The sequence below is a fragment of the Eretmochelys imbricata genome, chromosome 2 (genome assembly GCF_965152235.1).
Source record: "Eretmochelys imbricata isolate rEreImb1 chromosome 2, rEreImb1.hap1, whole genome shotgun sequence".
Classification (NCBI taxonomy): Eukaryota; Metazoa; Chordata; order Testudines; family Cheloniidae; genus Eretmochelys; species Eretmochelys imbricata.
In genome coordinates, this window is record NC_135573.1 from 258,549,273 (window position 1) to 258,568,904 (window position 19,632).

The 19,632-nt window shown below is 45.3% G+C and overlaps 1 protein-coding gene across 2 annotated transcripts in view; it reads right to left on the reverse strand.

The window, feature by feature from the left end:
• The window catches only part of CRHR2 (corticotropin releasing hormone receptor 2), a 255,839-nt gene that overhangs the window by 80,224 nt on the left and 155,983 nt on the right, over positions 1–19,632 (reverse strand). For both annotated transcript variants that reach the window (XM_077809521.1, XM_077809522.1), the window contains one exon: positions 17,169–17,275. In XM_077809521.1, the coding sequence (XP_077665647.1) occupies positions 17,169–17,275 (107 nt within the window). The remainder of the gene's footprint in view (positions 1–17,168; positions 17,276–19,632) is intronic.

Here is a 19,632-nt window from a genome sequence, read left to right on the forward strand (position 1 = left end):
TGAATCTATCTCCCTATGTTAGTTATCCTCACACCTTCTTGTCAACTCTCTAAATGGGCCATCTTGATTATCACTACACAAGTTTTTTTCTCCTGCTGATAATAGCTCATCTTAATTAATTAGCCTCTTACAGTTTGTATGGCAACTTCCACTTTCTCTGTATGTGTATATATATATATCTTCTTATTATATATTCCATTCTATGCATCCGATGAAGTGGGCTGTAGCTCACGAAAGCTTATGCTCTAATAAATTTGCTAGTCTCTAAGGTGCCACAAGTACGCCTGTTCTTTTGGCGGATACAGACTAACACGGCTGCTACTCTGAAACCTTTAAAATTACAGAAGACTGGTGTGCGACTATGTCTCTCCTTTCCCTGCACCAGGAACAATCCAGTGATCTAGGTTACTCATTTCTTCTGCCTAATTCCACCCTTATATCCATGTCCTTTACTGCTCCTTCTCAGTCAAGGATAATTAAGTCAAGGTTTAGATGCACTCTCCTCCCTTCACACTTCCCCGCTGCACAGTCCTAAGAACAGTAGGAATCAGAAAGGAGGCGATCCACAGACTTCAGGAATTTAGGTAGCATCACAGCAGAGACTATTTGAGGAGGACTACTGAGGAGCTGGGGGAAAAGTCTATCGTAATAATAGACCATGTGCAGGGATCAGACCAGATGATCTGAGGCCAGGTCCTTCTCACCTCAGAAATCGATGAATTCAAGCTCTCCGATACAAGTGACATTGCAGAACCACTTCATACCAGTCCACCAGGCTCAGCGGAAAGGTGGGGTGGGCAGGGGCACCCTAAGAAGCTGTTTCCATGGTACGCACCCTCTGTCCTGTGGAGACACTCCCACTGCAGCTGGTGGCCCCAGCACATTGCCTGCTGAGTCTGTATCACCCTCAGCCCCCGCTTTCCCTCCCAGCCTGCCCAGGTGCAGCATCACTCCCCATCCCTGAGAGGGGACCCGGGCTGCAGGAAGTGGTGCGAGGCTGCACAGGCCCCAGGGGGAGAGCCCTGACGCAGGAGCCAGTCCCACAGCAGCGGCAAGGAGCAACAGCGCTGGCTGCCCCACTGCCCAGTGCGCCCATTCTGGTTTGGCCCCACGGCCCCTTTGTTGTGATGGAGAGGGGGAGGGAGGCATATACGGTCAGTGAGTGGCATTGTGACCTGGTGCACAGAAGCCACGGGGCCAATCCTGAGCAACGCAGCTCTGAGACCTCCTTTAACCAGATCGCACCACTCACCCAACTTTGGCCCTGCTATTCCCCCTGGTCATGACAGAAGGCTGGCCTGGCCAACCTGAGCAGGAGCAGGATGGCCAGCGTGGCTGCTCCTCACAGCTGCCAACGGTACGCACGGCACGCCAGGAGCGTAGAGCGGCACACACCAGTAGGGCTGGGAACAAAACCCAGGACCAGAACCCTGTGTTAAAGGAGGAACTCTGCTAGCTGGTGGCAGTAGTTGTCTCATTCCGTATGAGCAAGAGCCACCTGAGGGACAAAGTTACATGCACTCAGACTGAGTTCCTCGTGCCTCAAAGTGGTTCCCCAACCTTGCAGCATAGTCTAGCCATCATTTTCTGCTCACAATCTGTGCTCACGGCGGGGTAGAGAGTGACTTGGACTGCATGCCCATGCAGGGGAATAAGAACCCCTCTTACAATGATACACAAGCCACCCAGACCGTAGCTCTCCCTGGCATGACTTGTCTGCTTACTCCCCCTGCTTCCAGGAGAAGTTTGGTGGGGAGGAACACAGCCTTGGCTCCCTTTTCCCCACCCAACTCCGAGTTGAAGAGTTCAGCAGTAAGTCACTAACGGGGACGCAGGGGAGGAATTGCAACTCAGAGATGCAGCTCTAGTTACTCTGCCTGCTGGGGCTACTTCTGGCGTTGTGTAGTTTATGCATCCACCATTGCTCGCGTATGTGCCTGAAGAGACAATCCAACCCTGGGCTACCCCAATGAAACACACATATTTGGCAGGGCACTCAGCAATCTCAGCTGAGCAGGATAAAGTAGCACATAAATGGACAATGCAGGGCCCTCAATCTGTGACTGCAAACAAGTCGGAGAGATGGCAGTTCCAGGCAATGTTATGCTGAGAAGAAATCTGAAGGCAATGGAGGAAAAAGTTCCCTAACACTAGTCACCACTTGTGCCTGGCTAGCAGGAAGCAACACTTCCCTCACAGCCCTGGAAAAGGAGGTTTAACACAGGGTATGTTTAACACAGGTTGCTGTGCACCAGCTAACCTGCCCAAGCTAACTTGTACCCAGTTAGAGGAGGTAACAAGAGCAGCGATGATAGAGCAGAGTGGGTAACACAAGCCCAGCATGGAGCCTGGCTCACTAGCCTGTGCCAAAGCCCAGCCCTGCATTGAAGCAATGAGAGGCAAAAAGGCATCTTTTAAAAAATGGAAGTTAAATCCTAGTGAGGAAAATAGAAAGGAGCATAAACTCTGGCAAATGCAGTGTAAAGATACAATTAGGAAGGCCAAAAAAGAATCTGAAGAACAGCTAGCCAAAGACTCAAAAAGAAAGTACACCAGACGCAGGAAGCCTGCTAAACAACCAGTGGGGCCACTGGATGATTGAGATGCTAAAGGAGCACTCAAGGACAATAAGGCCATTGTGGAGAAACTAAATGAATTCTTTGCATCGGTCTTCACGGCTGAGGACGTGAGGGAGATTTCCAAACCTGAGACATTCTTTTTAGGTGACAAATCTGAGGAATTGTCCCAGATTGAGGTGTCGTTAGAGGAGGTTTTGGAACAAATTGATAAACTAAACAGTAATAAATTACCAGGACCAGATGGTATGCACCCAATAGTTCTGAAGGAATTCAAATGTGAAACTGCAGGATTACTAACTGTCATCTGTAACCTATCATTTAAATCAGCTTCTGTACCAAATGACTGGAGGATCGCTAATGTGACGCCAATTTTTAAAAAGGGCTCCAGAGGTGACCCCGGCTATTACAGGCTGTAGCCTGACTTCAGTACTGGGCAAACTGGTTGAAACTATAGTAAAGAAGAAAATTGTCAGACACAAAGATGAACATAATTTGTTGGGGAATAGTCAACATGGTTTTTGTAAAGGGAAATCATGCCTCACCAATCTACTAGAATTCTTTGAGGGGGTCAACAAGCATGTGGACAAGGAGGATCCTGTGGATATAGTGTATTTAGATTTTCAGAAAGCCTTTGACAAGGTCCCTCACCAAAGGCTATTAAGCAAAGTAAGCAGTCATGGGATAAGGAGGAAGGTCCACTCATGGATTGGTAACTGGTTAAAAGATAGGAAACAAAGGGTAGGAATAAATGGTCAGTTTTCAGAATGGAGAGAGGTAAATAGTGGTGTCCCCCAGGGGTCTGAACTGGGACCAGTACTATTCAATATATTCATAAATGATCAGGAAAAATGCGTAAACAGTAAGGTGGCAAAGTTTGCAGATGATACAAAACTAATGAAGATAGTTAAGTCCCAGACAGACTGTGTAGAACTACAAAAGGATCTCTCAATACTGGGTGACTGGGCAACAAAATGGCAGATGAAATTCAATGCTGATAAATGCAAAGTAACGCACATTGAAAAGTATAATCCCAACTATACATATAAAATGATGGGGTCTAAATTAGCTGTTACCACTCAAGAAAGAGATCTTGGAGTCATTGTGGATAGTTCCTGAAAACATCCATTCAATGTGCAGCATCACTCAAAAAAGCAAACAGAATGTTGGGAATCATTAAGAAAAGAAAAGGAGGACTTGTGGCACCTTAGAAACTAACAAATTTATTTGAGCATAAGCTTTCATGAGCTACAGCTCACTTCATCGGATGCATTCAGTGGAAAATACAGTGGGGAGATTTATATACACAGAGAACATGAAACAATGGGTGTTACCATACACACTGTAACCAGAGTGATCACTTAAGGTGAGCTATTACCAGCAGGAGAACGGGGGGGGGGGGAACCTTTTGTTGCTCTCCTGCTGGTAATAGCTCACCTTAAGTGATCACTCTGGTTACAGTGTGTATGGTAACACCCATTGTTTCATGTTCTCTGTGTATATAAATCTCCCCACTGTATTTTCCACTGAATGCATCCGATGAAGTGAGCTGTAGCTCACGAAAACTTATGCTCAAATAAATTTGTTAGTCTCTAAGGTGCCACAAGTCCTCCTTTTCTTTTTGCGAATACAGACTAACACAGCTGCTACTCTGAAACCAGTCATTAAGAAAAGGATAGATAATAAGACAGAAAATATCATATTGCCTCTAGATAAATCCATGGTACACTCATATCTTGAATACTGCACGCAGATGTGGTCACCCCATCTCAAAAAACATATATTGACATTGAAAAGGTTCAGAAAAGGGCAACAAAAATTATTAGGAGTATGGAGCATCTGCCATATGAGGAGAGATTAATAAGACTGGGACTTTTCAGCTTGGAAAAAAGACGACTAAGGGGGGATATGATAGAGGTCTATAAAATCATGACTGGTCTGGAGAAAGTAAGTAAGGAAGTGTTATTTACTCCTTCTCATAACAGAAGAACCAGGGGTCACCAAATGAAATTAATAGGCAGCAGGTTTAAAACAGAATTCACAGTCAGAATTTTTTCACAGAACACACAGTCAGAACTCTTTGCCAGAGGATGTTGTGAAGGCCAAGACTATAACAGGGTTCAAAAAAGAACTAGATAAGTTCTTGGAGGATAGGCCCATCAATGGCTATTAGCCAGGATGGGCAGGGATGGTGTCCCAAGCCTCTGTTTGTCAGAAGCTGGGAATGGGCAACAGGGGATGGATCACTTGATGATGACCTGTTCTGTTCATTCCCTCTGGGGCATCTGGCACTGGCCACTGTCGGAAGACAGGATACTGGGCTAGATGGACCTTTGGTCTGACCCAGTATGGCCGTTGTTATGTTCTTATGCTATTGTTACCCACACTAGCTGGACTCAAGGTTGCCTGGGTAAGCCAGCCCATGCTCAATTTTGGCTGCATACCCACATCCATAAAGGCAAAGCGATTGAGGTAAAGGCAGGCATGTGTTTCATGTTAGCCGCAGTAATATGTTATTTCCCTCTTTGCTGAAATACTAATTACTTTTTTTATTTCACTAAAAAGAATCCTGTCCATTTTTTATGCTCCCACCTGGATTCCTTCTTTTCCACCTATGTTATATTTACAATGTCCTGCACTGCGCTGAGTGCCTTAACAAGGATTTTCGGTGCCCACAAAACTGCTAATAAATGCAAGCATAACGCACTCAAAATTCTTCCAGTCCATCTTCAAGATGGGTAGATGGCAGAGTATCAGGCTGGCTGATGCAAAAGTCACAATCAGGCATTTAAGACATCTAACTGACCTAAATTTTATGAGGAAAAGTGAAGCCAGGGTTGGCAAACCCACTATTACTTGGCATACCCTCTGGGTTGGGAACAAAATGACTATACTATTTCTGTACAGGCCTTTCCTGCAGCTGTTGAAATCAATGGGAAAGCTCCCATTAAGTTCAATGGCTCAGAATCAGACCCCTAAAAAGGATTTACATAATAATGTTTGTATCACACACATATTATTTTAATTCATTCCCGGTTCCCCCCATCATTGTATCCATACATTTGTGGTTTTAATACGGAGCCTGTGAAGCCCTTGTTTTCAAATGAGCCTGATTCAGTGAGGACACACATAATTAAAATTAGCAATCATACTAATGTGCTGGTGATGTAGAAAGCTAGTTGAATTAATAGAATCATCTGCATGGAATTAATTGAAAACAATGACTTTACTGAAGGCGCCTGGTGGCCTCCTATTAATTCATGTACTGTTCCATTAATAATGATGACCAATTAAAGCATCTGTTGAAAAGTCTGCCATGAAAAATTTGGCAGGAGAAACCAAACAGAGCTCTGCTGGACTTTCGCGTTTGCTGAATGTTACAAGCTGCTAGTGGAAGTCTTCAGCAATATTTAATAAGCCACTTCACAGATGGAACTCTGGCCTCTTTAGCTTTTTCTAAGCTAATGGGCAAACCATAAATGGCTCAGATTGAGAAGGCTGCCTTCAAATCCATCCCTTTCCCAGGCTCAACACCTGTTTTGGTCCACTACTTTCTTTAGCCTGTGTGCACATCCTCGAGCACACTGGGGTTTCCCCAGGGTATATATGTTCTGATCTGTCTGTGTATTCTGGTACCCCTAACAGCTTGAAGATGGGGAAAGCATCTGGGTGGTTTGAAAGGAAAATGGCCATGTTGGTGACAGTTGCCTAGAAGAACAGAAATATTCCCAAATGTAAGGCTGGGGAGCCATGTGGGAAGCACTGCAGATGCTCACTCTGGATACTTTATTACAGGAGAATAATGGGCCAATTACTGAGGTTAGAGCTTAATGTGCAGGAGGAAGGGAGAGGGAGACAGTCAAGTCAAGGGTTAATATGTAAATAGACTAATACTAAACAAGGCTTGGGTTCAGTTGCAACACGCACACAGGCCAGGGCTCAACATACTTCATATTTACAGTATTTTAAACCACTCCCAGCGAACAGGACCTGAGCTCTGCTGCCTTTTCTGAAGCTCATTTCTTCTGCATTCTAGCTGATTCTTAATCGCTACATGCAGAGTTTGTGCACTGTTTTGGACTTCACATGTTAAGACTCGGACACTATTACTCCGAGTTTTGAAATGTCCGTGTAAACAATGCAAGACGAAGAACAACTGTAGCACTAGATGACTGTAAATGTTTATTATTAGCAATAGTGCAGAGCACTGGAGGGCTGGGTAGCACTGTACATAGGAGCACTGTCCTGAGCAAGTGGTGACATGTGAAACTGGCCTGCCCCAGGGGGCAGCTTTCTTCCTTGCCTTCTCCTTGCCCTGGAGGGTAAGGGGGGGCAGTGTGTGTCTACAGGGGGAGGGGCTGAGATGTTTGGTTTTGTGCTATTAGAAAGCTGGCAACCCTACCACCAGGACCAGCCACACTAGCCACTGCTCAGATGGTCCCTGGGGGCAGCTGTTGGGGGCCACCGAGCAGTGGCTGCCATGGCTGCCCCCGGGACTGCTGCTCTTGAGGTCCCTGGACCAGCTGCCTGTGGCCACCCCAGCAGCTGCCGGTGCGGCTGGCTGGGGGCCGCGCAAGTGGTTGGCTGCGGGGCCGCTCCAGCAGCACTCCGTGTGCCTGTCCTCAGGACCGCCTGAGTAGCTAGCCCTGGGGCCAGCTACTTGGGTGGCCCTGGGGTCAGCCACACTGGCCACTGCAGAAGTCCCGGAGGCCATGGAAGGTCACGGAAATTGTGACCTCCGTGACAGACACACAGCCTTAATTATGTGATTAAGTACTTTAATTCTATTTTCGTTTTGTTTGGTTATTTAATCATGAGTTTAAGTCTTTCAAGGTTGTTATCTTTATTGAAGATTTTTCTCCCCTGGATATTTGTGAAAAAAAAGAATTAGAGTTTTGGATTTTGGCAAATGCGGGAAACAAAACAAGAAAATTAACTTACAAAATAGTGGGTATGTTCAATAAACCTACAGTATAAAATGCAGACAAAGAAAGGAAGGGAAGAAAAATGGAATTTTAAAAAGGGAAGAATCCAGGGATTTGATAAAAATACTGGCTCCAGTCCTCTATGCATGACAGGAAATGCCTTCACGTGCACTTGTTCCATGGTATAGAGTTCTCACATAAAGTTGGCTTAGTTCATGGTCTGATCCACTGATCACTTTCTGGTTTTTCTGATTCCCAATGTCTCAAATTGTGGCTGTGTAACTATCATGCTTATGCTTATCCAGATTCAGCCCCTCGCTCTTGATTTTAATTTTCTGGGCCTGAAGGTTGGGAGGCAATCTCGGGCAGGAGGAGGAGTGGAGGAAAGAAAGGAACAGGAGCAGCTGGCTGGAGGAAAGAAGGCACAGAACTGGAACCCTGAAGCATGTGCAGAGGAATGGGTCGGGAGCTAAGAAGCCAGGCAAGGAAACCCAGAAGAGCGGAGGGCTCTCCGTGACAGCCAATAGGAGAGCACAGGGCCATGTATGCAATAGGAAGAAGCTATGTGCCAAGAGCCAGGAGGACAGTGAAGGATGGTGAATAATGAGGAATGCAGCAGTACAGACCTTTGAGGATGGCTATACATAGAGGGTTTCTGCTCTCTGGAAATGAAAGGGTTAAATTGCCTTTCAATCTTCCCCATAGTTCAGGCATATCTTACACAGTCCAACAGAGGAGTACGGCTCCAGTAGCAATTCCCAAACAGATGGATTTTTACAATGGGAAATGCTAAGAAAACATGTTCACAGTCGCCGCACAAGTGATCAGCCTGGGAACACAGTCCCCAACTCAGCACAGCACTTCAGAGTGCGTGTAAGTGGTTTGCTGAATAGAGAAGGACTCAAGCAGCTGCTTATGTTCAGTGCTGAACCAGGGTCATGATCTATTCAAAGCAAACCAACACTACTGAAATGGCCTAAGTAACTCTACTGAGCAGAAACTATGGCACTACAAAATCCTGACACTTCCTCCAAACTCAATTTTTGTAATCACAAAGTGTGTAAGGAGTTTTAACGTATCAGGGTCATATAGGCAGCATTAATGGGTGTACTCCAAAAGACTTATCTAATACCTTACACTGTTGCCGTACACTGTAGTCACCAGTCCAGGTAGAAGCCATTACCATGTATTTTTAGAAAGCATGATTTATAAAGCTGGACTAGACAAGCTGTAAAGCTGGAAATTCAGTATGCTAACACTGAGGCTGATTTTGTCCCATAGCTGACTTAATGTGCTGCATCTGAGTGCATGGCATGGCACTGCTTCATTATCCTTTCCTCGTTCTGTGCAGAAATGGATCAGAGAAAGTTAATTTAATACTGAAGCAGTGATTGCACAGATGATGTTTTTTTGCTCCCAGTAAGTACATCACTAATTATATGATAACATCTCATGTTTTTATATAGACACACACACGTCCCAGAAAATTCTTGCATGTGTCATCATCTGTCTTATGATTTCTACTAAAAATATGGCACAATTTTAAAGGGCTACAGAAGAAATTTGTTCAAGGTAATTCTTCACACTGATACCCCAGTGACTCAAACACACCCTGCAAAATAAAATTGAAACACTAACACAAATAAATCAGGCAAATAAAACAAGCAACAAATACCGTAAGTAGATTTTTTTTTTTTACCCCATAAAGGGAGAAGTGCCAGAGTGCTGTAGAGTCCAACAGGGACTTTGCAATTGCTCTTAATTTTACTTGGAAGGCATCCAGATACTATGATGATGGGTGGCAGGACAAAACCCTAAAATTAGATTAGATAAAATAGAAAACTGTGTGCACACATACACTGAACATCTACATTACATTTACACTGACGTCAATGAGAGTTGCAAGTGCTCAACATTTCTGGGGAAAAAATCAGGACTTTTCTACTTAAGTGTCTAATTTTAGGGACCCAGGTTTGAAAATATTCATTCTGGTTACTCTTTTCATAAATACCTTATGTCATTGGCTCGCAACCTTCCCAGACTACTGCACCCCTTTCAGGAGTCTGATTTGTCTCAAATACCCAAGTTTCACCTCACTTAAAAACTACTTGCTTAGACAAAAATACAAAAGTATCACAGCACACGACTACTGAAAAATGGCTGACTTTCTCATTTTTACCATGTAATTCTAAAATCAATCTATTGGAATATAAATATTGTATTTACATTTCAGTATATAGAGCGGCATAAAGAAGTCATTGTCTGTATGAAATTTTAGTTTGTACTGACTTCACGAGTGCTTTTTATGTAGCCTGTTGTAAAACGAGGCAAACGTCTAGATGAGTTGATGTACCCTCTGGAAGACCTCTGTGTACCCCCAGGGGTACGCGTACCCCAGTAGAGAACCACTGCCTGATGTTACTGTCTTTTGTAAAGTAAATGATGCTCACAGGTGCTGATTTACCCTTCCCACTATCCTGGTAAAAACTGAAATTTCAACTTTGTCGACAATAGGGAAATATTTCAGAAACTTTCCCAGCATTTCCAAGACTAGTTTACCTCCATGGTTATTAGCAACAGAGGGAGGACTGGTGTAGATGGGCTGCTGGCATTTTAGGAAATGAGTAATCTAATCTTGCACAAAGCAGACCTATTCAATATGGTGCTTAAAAGGCTGGCACCCCTGGCTATGCTGGGGCTCCCAGTGTTGCTAATACCCGTAGAGCTGAACCAGCGTTAGCAATAGCAGGGAAGTTTTAAAAAAAAGCGGCTTGTTTTAGATTTGGCTTATAAGAGCTTGTAGTCCGTTCTCACAGCCCTGCATATTTACACTATTCATGATTTGTATTACTGTAGGACCTAGATACCCCAAGTCTCATTGGAACCCCACTGTGCTAAGTGCTGTACATAATAAGAGGCAATTCCTGCCCTGAGAAACGTATAGTCTAGACAGACAAAGGATGGGAGAGGAAAGAGAAAGACAGTGAGTTGCCCAAGGTCGCAGAGTAGGTATGTGGCAGAGCAAGTACTAGCAATCAGGTTTCCCAGGTCAGTGCCCTGGCCACTAGACCACTCCGCAGCTTATGTACTATAGGAACTTCAGCTCTTTCGTTCCCTACCGAAAAAGGCTGTAACAACGCCTCTCTAGTATCTACTTAGGTAGCGTTTCTTTGCAGAGATCTTTCCTTCAGTCTTGCAGCAGGAGGGGAACCTTTAACATAAATGCATAATGGACAGTGCAGAATTCTGCATTCTCAAACCTACACTCTGAGTGCTCAGCTTCAGCCTGTCCCCAAGCATCTTTTTAACACTTCTTGGCACTGCCAGCTTTTGCAATACAGTCTCAAATATGCCACTTGTTTAAGTTACCATTTAAGAGTATTTTTCATTTTTCATGCCCTGCTGTGATAACTGGCAGGCAGAAGTGGATTAAATGAGGTTAGCGAGAGAATGGAATAACGCACACACCTGCTACATTGCATTCATCACAGGGAATTGCTCTTTTCCCTTGCAAGCATGAGTACAGAAAGGTATATTCAGATGCATAAATGTCTGAGCCTATACTGCTATGATCACATCAAATGTGGTGAACTTTTAAGTCTCAGTCGGTATTAATTGTGCAAGGTCTCTGTGCAATCTGGTAAATTCCCCGGTGTTCAGCATTTGCTACTGCAATGTCCTCGTACTCCATGTTATTAAGCCATCTCTGCAGGGACGCACTACCTCTCCCTTGCCTGGTTTCTGTATGCCACTTAATCATCCTCTTTCATCCTTACCAGTGATACTTCATCAGCTTCACAGTTTTCTCAGCAGCCTACGGGATCAAGAGACAGTCAAAGGTACTCATGTGACTTGGGGGAATGGAGATTTGGACGCTTCTTCTTCCAAAAACACAGGCTCCTACCACAGGAGCTAAAGGAATCTTGGTTAGTCCCCTCATGGGGTTTCAGAGCCCAGACTGCTGAGCGCATGTCTACCCGAGCCCGAATGTCTACATTGCAATTTTTATTTCTGCAGCCCGAGCCCACTGACCAGGCCAGCCGCAGAAACGCCGCGGGTCTTTTATTTTAGTGCAGACATACCCACAGACACTTAGAGCTGGCTGAAAACCAGTAAACATTTTCATGAAAAACATTTGAAAAATATTTTGAAAAGAAAAAAAGGGAAAAATTTGAAAGTTAGAAAAAATGAGACCAGCTCTACAAATACTTAAAGCATCTTATTTCAACCACTGGACAGCCTGGCTACACTTACACCAACCTTGTAAACTTCTGTTTGCCCCAGGTCAGTAACTTTGTCAGGCAAGCAAAACCTCCTCTCTCCCCCCCAGTCACCACCACAGCATGAAGGGTGGTCTCAAGAAGATTTTTGTGCCTGGGCTGATAAATCCTCATTATAATATTGCAAGGCTGCACTTATATAATGAGCGCATTAAGATTTTCCTCATTTTCATGTAAAACCTGTAGCTTGACTCATTCAAACACAAGCTCATGTTTTCCCTTTTCCACCTAGAGTTCTTAAAATTCACAGATTTTTACCATCCACACTTGGCACAGCAAAGATGCAGGCTTTCCCCAGAGCAAAAGTTATAACAACATTGGTTCCTGGCCATCGGGTCTCAGTGATCATGGCGATGGGGTTGGCGAGTGCTAATAATGGTCACTGACAGCTGTCTAGCTGCAAGCTTTCACAGCATCCTGGTATTACAGGAAGGAAAGCATATTACAAGGGAGTTAAATGATTGCCAAACCCCTTAGGGGGCCCGTCACATGTCAGGTGTACTACCACTTGAAGGCAAGCATCGTAGGTGCTAGCCCTGCTGGGTCCCCAAAACCACTCAGACACATTGTGAAGGGAAAGGGTCATTTACCAGGGCTGGTAGGAAAGGGAAAGGTGCAAATACCCTGGCACAGAGGCATAAACAGTTACAGCTCCAGGTGAGCAATAGCGGCTCTGGTTTGGGCCCCTATGGCAGTCCCGTGGAGATGGGACTCTTCAGGCCGAGTGCCTGGGTGCCCGCAACAGTCCAGTCTCCAGTCAAACAAAGAGGAGCTTGCGGGTTTCTAAGCCAGGCCCAGTTAGTCTCTCTCATTGGGGCCCCTCCCCACTGGCTCCTTGCGCAGCCGCTGCTGCTCCCCCGCAAGTCCCACGCAGACCTGCACCCAGTCACCGCCTGGTCCACACGCAGCTCTGCATATGGTTCCTGAGGATTCTGCTTCGAATTCAGCTTCTCTCCAGCTCCTGGCTACCCGGGAAGCTGCTGCTCTCATAGGGTTGCCAACTTTCTAATCGCACAAAACTGAACACCCCTGCCCCGCCCTTCCCCGAGGCCCCACCATTTTTCCGAGGTCCCGCCCCGCGCTCGCTCCATCCCCCCTCCCTCCATCACTCACTCTCCCCCACCCTCACTCACTCACTTTCACCGGGCTGGGGCAGTGAGTTGGAGAGTGGGGGGGGGGGTATGGGCTCTGGGCTGGGGGTGCAGGCTCTGGGTGGGGCCAGAAATGAGGGGTTCAGGGTGCAGGAGAGGGCTCCAGCCTGGGGCTTGGAGTACGGGAGGTGAGGGCTCTGGCTGGGGATGTGGGTTCTGGGGTGGGGCTGGGGATGAGAGGTTTGGGGTGCAGGAGGGGACACAAGGCAGGGGCAGTGAGTTGAGGTATGAGGGAGGATGTTTGGGTGCAGGAGGGGACTCCAGGCTGGGGCAGGGGGTTGGGGTGTGGGAGGGGGTGTTGGGTCCCAGCAGCGCTTACCGTGGCTCCCAGGAAGCAGACACCAGGTTCCTGTGGTCCCTAGGCACATGGGCGGCCAGGGAGGCGCCGCATGCTGCCCTTGCACCCGCAGGTGCTGCCCCCACAGCTCCCATTGGTCGTGGTTCCCTAGGGATGGCATGCACCTAGGAACTGCAGGAACCTGACGGCCACTTTCGGGAGCCACACGGAGCCAGGTCAGGCAGTTTAGCCCCGGGCCCACACTGCGCTGCTAACCAGACTTTTAACGGTTCCAGTCAAAAAACAGATGCTTGGCAACCCTATGGTCTCAGAGCCTGGCCACTTCCCAGTTCAGGATCTTTCCCCTCACCTCGCCAGGAGGAAGGGGATGTGCAGCGGGGAAAGGGGCTGACGGCAACTGTCGTCACCTGCTTAGCAGAACCATCACACCACGGTTCAGGGTACTATTAACCACATTTTAATGAGTGGAAATTAGGAGATTTTCCCTTCTGATCAACAGCAAAGGGATACATACCAACTCATTATATTTCTTTTTGCATGAATGCTGTCTTCTAAAAGGATTCCTCTAGTGGAAAAACCCAGCTTTAATGGCTTCTGCACTTAGTTATGTGTGGGTAGGATCTGTGTCTGCAGAGGGATGACTTAGGCCTTTAATATCCGTGCCTAGAATATGCAGCCTTTGCGTTAACGTGGTAGCAAGGCACCATGCAATCGGCAATGAGTCATACTCCAAAGCACACTGCAGAAGACGAGCAGCATGGAACAAATGCACCTGGCCCCTGCGGAGAGAGCCTGCTGCTTCTTTTAAATGGCTATTATTCCTCGTGAACAGATGTCAGACTGGCAGCACCAGGGAAGGAGGTCCGCTGCTCTGCCCATAAAACAGCACAGGTTTACCCGGCGCTGCCTCAGCCGGGACCTTGAGGGACCACCTTAAGGAATGAGACGGTAGTTTAACCTCTTTGCCAGTTAGAGCACTGGCATCTCGGATAGGGACATCTGGTTCACTGGGTACTCACTTGGCAGTCCCCAGCCCTATTTCACACAGGCCATTAAAGAGTCATCAGGTAGTAATGACTTGTGAGTCCACTACTAGCTTTGGGACTGATGCTCCCTTCTACCTGCCCTGCCAGAGCAAAGGAAGAGCTGACAGACTTGGGGTGAGAAGATGGAGCAGCAGCTCCACAGCGTACTCCCCATCCATGGGAGCCTTCCTTCCATGGCAACTATGGCTTGGGAGCAGGCATGCCAGAGTAAGGAGGGTCACAGAGCTAAGGACATGGCTTGGGAGGGGGAAGGGGAGAAGAGAAAGACAGCTAGAAATGATTAGGTCTGGTTCTGGCTGATGGTTCTACTGCTGTTTGTAGCATGTAGTCCTGCTTATTTTATGAAAGAATATTCTGAGTTCCCTTATTTTTCCTATCTAATCAGTGCCCTCATACACCCAGAATAAATAAATAAATAAATAGATAAAACCCCCCAGAAAAAAGCCATTGCTGTTTTGCTTGTAGAATAAATTTTTAGGGAAAATGTGTGAGATAATTTGGGGGTAAAAAAAAAAAAAGAACTGCTGCACAACAGGAACCTGGATCATGGACAATGGACCAAATCCTCAGTGGCTCTGAGGGCAGCACCACTGAGATCAATGGAGCTTAATGTTGATTTACACCAGCCAAGAATCATAGAATATCAGGGTTGGAAGGGACCTCAGGAGGTCATCTAGTCCAATTGCCTGCTCAAAGCAGGACCAATCCCCAATTTTTGCCCCGATCCCTAAATGGCCCCCTTAAGGATTGAACTCGCAACCCTGAGTTTAGCAGGCCAATGCTCAAACCACTGAGTTATCCCTCCCCTCCAAGGATCTGGCGCAATGTTCGTAGGGACTTTTGATACTAAAATAACCCAGATATGTGCTGTATGGTACACTGGATGATCATTTTAAGACACTTTAGTATTAGGTAATATATTAATTCATGGCATCTATAAAGGAAGCAGATACTACAGTGATGAACATGGTATAAGAGACTATCGAGAACAGAACCCACTAAAATACTGCCATCATTTTTAATTCAAAACCCTGAAGTTGATTGCTGGGCTTAAGGGTTGCACTCAAGGTTTACAAGGCAAAAAACTAATTTAGAAGAGAGCAACTAGGTTACTTCTATATTAGAAGCTAGGCAAATTATACATTTATAAATAATTATCTAACTGAGCCTTCCTTATTTACTTAGGCATTTATAAAAGATTTAGATTCAGAAAGGGAATGCAGTTAAAATGAATTATTTGCATCTTTTATTAGCTATAAATTAAGCAAGGTGCCCAGACATTATGGTGATCAGTGATATCGAAACAATAAAGAAAGAGTCTGGAAGGTTGAAATGTCAGATTCCCTTCTTGGAGAGCTCTCAGATATATTGGACGTTAATGTTTTTTCTTCCACTACTCAAGTATGGATGTTCCATGAAAGAATTTTGGGGGTGGGAGGGAAGGGCAGGGGAAGATGATGGGTCAGATGTTGATACATTTGTCGCTCTCTGTAGGGTGGCCCAAAAGCAGGGCCTTGAGTAGGCTCTGCAATATGATAGGCCAAATTCTGCAGCAATGTTAACTCACGCCATCTGCATCCCTTCATGTCCATCACATAATCCCTACAAAAACCACATACAACTATGGCTCCCAGTTGAAAACAGTCAATGACGTAAAATTAACCAGTGGTAATTTTCAACTATTTCTCCCCCAGCACATGTGTCCCCCAGAAGTCCCATATCCTCTCCCCGGGCCTTGCTCTCATGGTAGTAACTTCTCCTGCTCCCAGCTCCCAGAGCAGAGCTCGTATCTGGTTTCAGTGACTCACCTCCCCTTAGTCTGGGGCCCTGGCTGCCCAGTGATGATGGTGGTATAAGAACCTACACAGAAGAGAAATCCAAAGGTCCTTATTCAGTTTATGCACAGTCCCCATTTAGGTGAACTCCTAAGGATTTCAATGGGAGAAGGATAATTTCTGAGCACTGTAAAAGGTGAAGGAAGTTGATAGTTGTCCTGGTGGGCTTGATCCACTGAAGTCAATGGAAAGACTCCACTGAGTTAATTGGCTCACGCCCAGTTCGCACATGCAGCTCCTGACCGCATGCAGATGATTATGCGCACATCCATTCAGAAAGCTGGCTAGGCTGGTGGAGGGACTTAGCAGAAATGAACACGGATGGTGCTAGCAAGGGTTTTCGTCAAAGGACAACACATGTGACCAAAACAGAGATTTAGTCCAGTCCCAGGATCCTGAGTGGGAGGCTCCCTTCCTTTTCACGGGCAGGCTCCTGCATCTCTCTCTCAAGTGTCAATGTATAGTGCTTCCTCTGAGAGCCAGTACAAGAGCCAGGGGAGCTGCAATTAGGATCAAGGTTTATTCTTTGCAGGCTGGTCACTGGGGGTGACAATCCCAAACACTTAGCAAGTTTTCATCCCATCTAACGGGGGTGATGGAACAAGTAAAACCTGATCCAAAACCCACTGGAGTCAAAGGAAAGACTCCCACTAACCCCAGAGGACTTTGGATCAGGCCCTTACTCATCGGCTAGCATGTAACACGCCTCATTTCCATGCATTTGCATAGCAATTTGCAAGCTGACCCACTCAAATACCAGCTCACGTATCCTTCCCTTATCAAGTGTTCTTTGCATTCACAGGTTCTCTGCTGTAGCATTAAATCATTCAGTTTTACTTCTGAATATAAATAGGGGTCTTAGCCCTCAGAGCAGTAGCACATCACTGATGTATTATATGTTCACTAATCAGTGGAAACTGCATACACAGTGAGAAGAATTAGATCTATAGAGTTTTTCAACACCATACACAATCCGGGGGAGGTTATCAGAGAGACTGAGTAACATGAGATCGTCACACACCCAAGAAAATTAACCAAATATGAATAGATTACTCACCTCAAGCACAAGAAAAGCATAAAGGCAACAATAAGCGCTCCTATAGATATACAGTGCCCCAGGTAGTTTATGATGAGAGCAATCTTGTAATGGAGTGCATACTTCCTCTGGAGGTAAAGAGATAACAGGATTAAATCAGCATGAGTCTCTGAGCACTGACATTAAGGAACAGTTAATCAGTTTAGGAAACTATAATTACTTTTCTTGATTTTAAGATGATGTTATTATAATAACCCAAGGGCTACAGTTTATGGATTAGCCAAGCATATTGTCCAGACATAAAATGCAGTTCTTCTAACCACAACATATGTTTCAGTTTGGAATTTTTTCCATATAGATCTGGCCAAACAGAACTTTTCTGTGGAATTTCAATAGGATTCAGTGTTACCTGGCTTATACTGCTTAAATCTTCACATCTTAAAGCCAGCCAGGGTGTCAAAGGCATGGGAAACTCTGGAAAGACAAACTTCTCATGATTCCGACAGGAAACGAGACAGCAAAATTAATTTTCTTTGTTAGATGTCCAGATATTATTTGTTCAGTAGCCAGTGTTAAGGTCAGGCTGGTTTCCCTAATATTAATTCTAATGGTTAAAGTTGTCTCATAAAAATAAATAATAATAAATAATATTCTGTGTCACTGAAGCACTTTGCAAACTAAGTGCCTGATCCTTCAAGCTTGTATTTTAATTCATAAAGATTTGAAAGAGCTGGAATCTGGTGATCTGAGCACAGGACTGGGAGCCCCCAAATTCTACACCCAGTTTTGAAAGAGACTTGCTCTGAGGAAAACTTTAATGTACATTTCTCTCTGTCACAGGTATTGTAAGAATAAATCAGCTAGGCCCTGATCCTGCAGACATGGGTCTAGTTTTAAGCACATTAATACGCCCATTGAAATCAAGGGGATTAGTTTTGTGTTTAACTAATTAATTCTGACAATAAATACATAAAAGATTGACAGTCTGTGAGCTGCAGTCAGAAAAAAGCAGCCCATACCCCATGCTAGCAGGTATTAGGAATGCAGTATTAAAATGAACAGTAGCACTGGTAGAAAACCAGCAAGGATTTTCCACTGAAAAAATTTTAAAATAAAGAGAAACATTTTCCTTTTGTTCCAATTTTTCATTGAGTTTGTAAGTTTTTTGCTTAAATGCCATTTGAGTGCTAAGCACTTTCTGGAAATAATATAATATTTCCTCCTGCCCAGAAGAGCTTACATTGTAAATTAGATATTACTCATCTCATTTGCGTCATGCCTATTATTTTAACTTTGCACATATTACAGTTACAGTTACAGGTTTGAAGACAAACTTTATGAATACGCAAAAAGAAAAGGAGTACCTGTGGCACCTTAGAGACTAACCAATTTATTTGAGCATAAGCTTTCGTGAGCTACAGCTCGCTTCATCGGATATAGGAACTCCCTTTTCAAACACTGGCACTGGAGAGGAAAAAGGACCACCTTTGCTGTCGGTGATTTTTTCCCCCAAGGCAAACTCAGAACCCGTAGAGAGACGCATGATATTAGTGCCTGTACAACACTGGGCTGCTGTGATGGGAAAGCCACCCACTGTCCGCCTATGCTAGAGTTCACATCATGTTAGGGTGACCAGATGTCCCGATTTTATCGGGCCAGTCTTGATATTTGGGGCTTTTTCTGACATAGGCTCCTATTACCCCCCACCCCGTCCCGATTTTTCACATTTGCTGTCTGGTCACCCTACATCATGTGTAGAAACGGGAGCAACAGAACCAGTGCTGCAGAAAGGCTGACAATTTTTTTCCTACAGACAACATAACCCACCCAGCAGCCAATGAAAGCTCTGCTAATGTACCACATTTGTAAACCCTATGTTGCAGCCCCAACCCGCCCTTCCCAATGTCTTGCTCACATAGAGGATAACAATCTACTGCTGCTGCCAGACAGATTATGTCTTCAGTTCAAGTAGCTGATGTCAGTTTTGCACTTCTGAAGTTACCAGGATAAAATCCTGCTGCTAGCTCATGAGGCAGCTCCTAACACTAACAAGTGGATAAAGAGTCACGTGATACACAGAGCAACATGGCCATGACCTATCAGCCATGTCGACCAGATAGGAACAGCTCATGCTACACACACTAGAATGGGACCGATTGGCTGATATGACATAGTGACAATCATTACCGATAACGTGGTCATGCTGCACATATAGCAACATTGTTTCAAGTCAGCCTCTATCAGTTAAACTGGGACCAGGTGCAGGACAACCAGTTCAGAGTCTTGGATTCACAGGGCTGGTCCAAATGGTCTCTTTACAGTCAGAGTTCAAATAAAAGCAAGACTCCTTTCTTCCTTCAAGAGACTCTCCCTGTCCCAGCTGGAGTCTGATTCCCTAATCTCTCCAAACCATCATGGCCAATGACTCAACATCTGCCTGTAACCGAGCTCCTCTTAACTGAGCACATCTCCCCACCCTGATCTC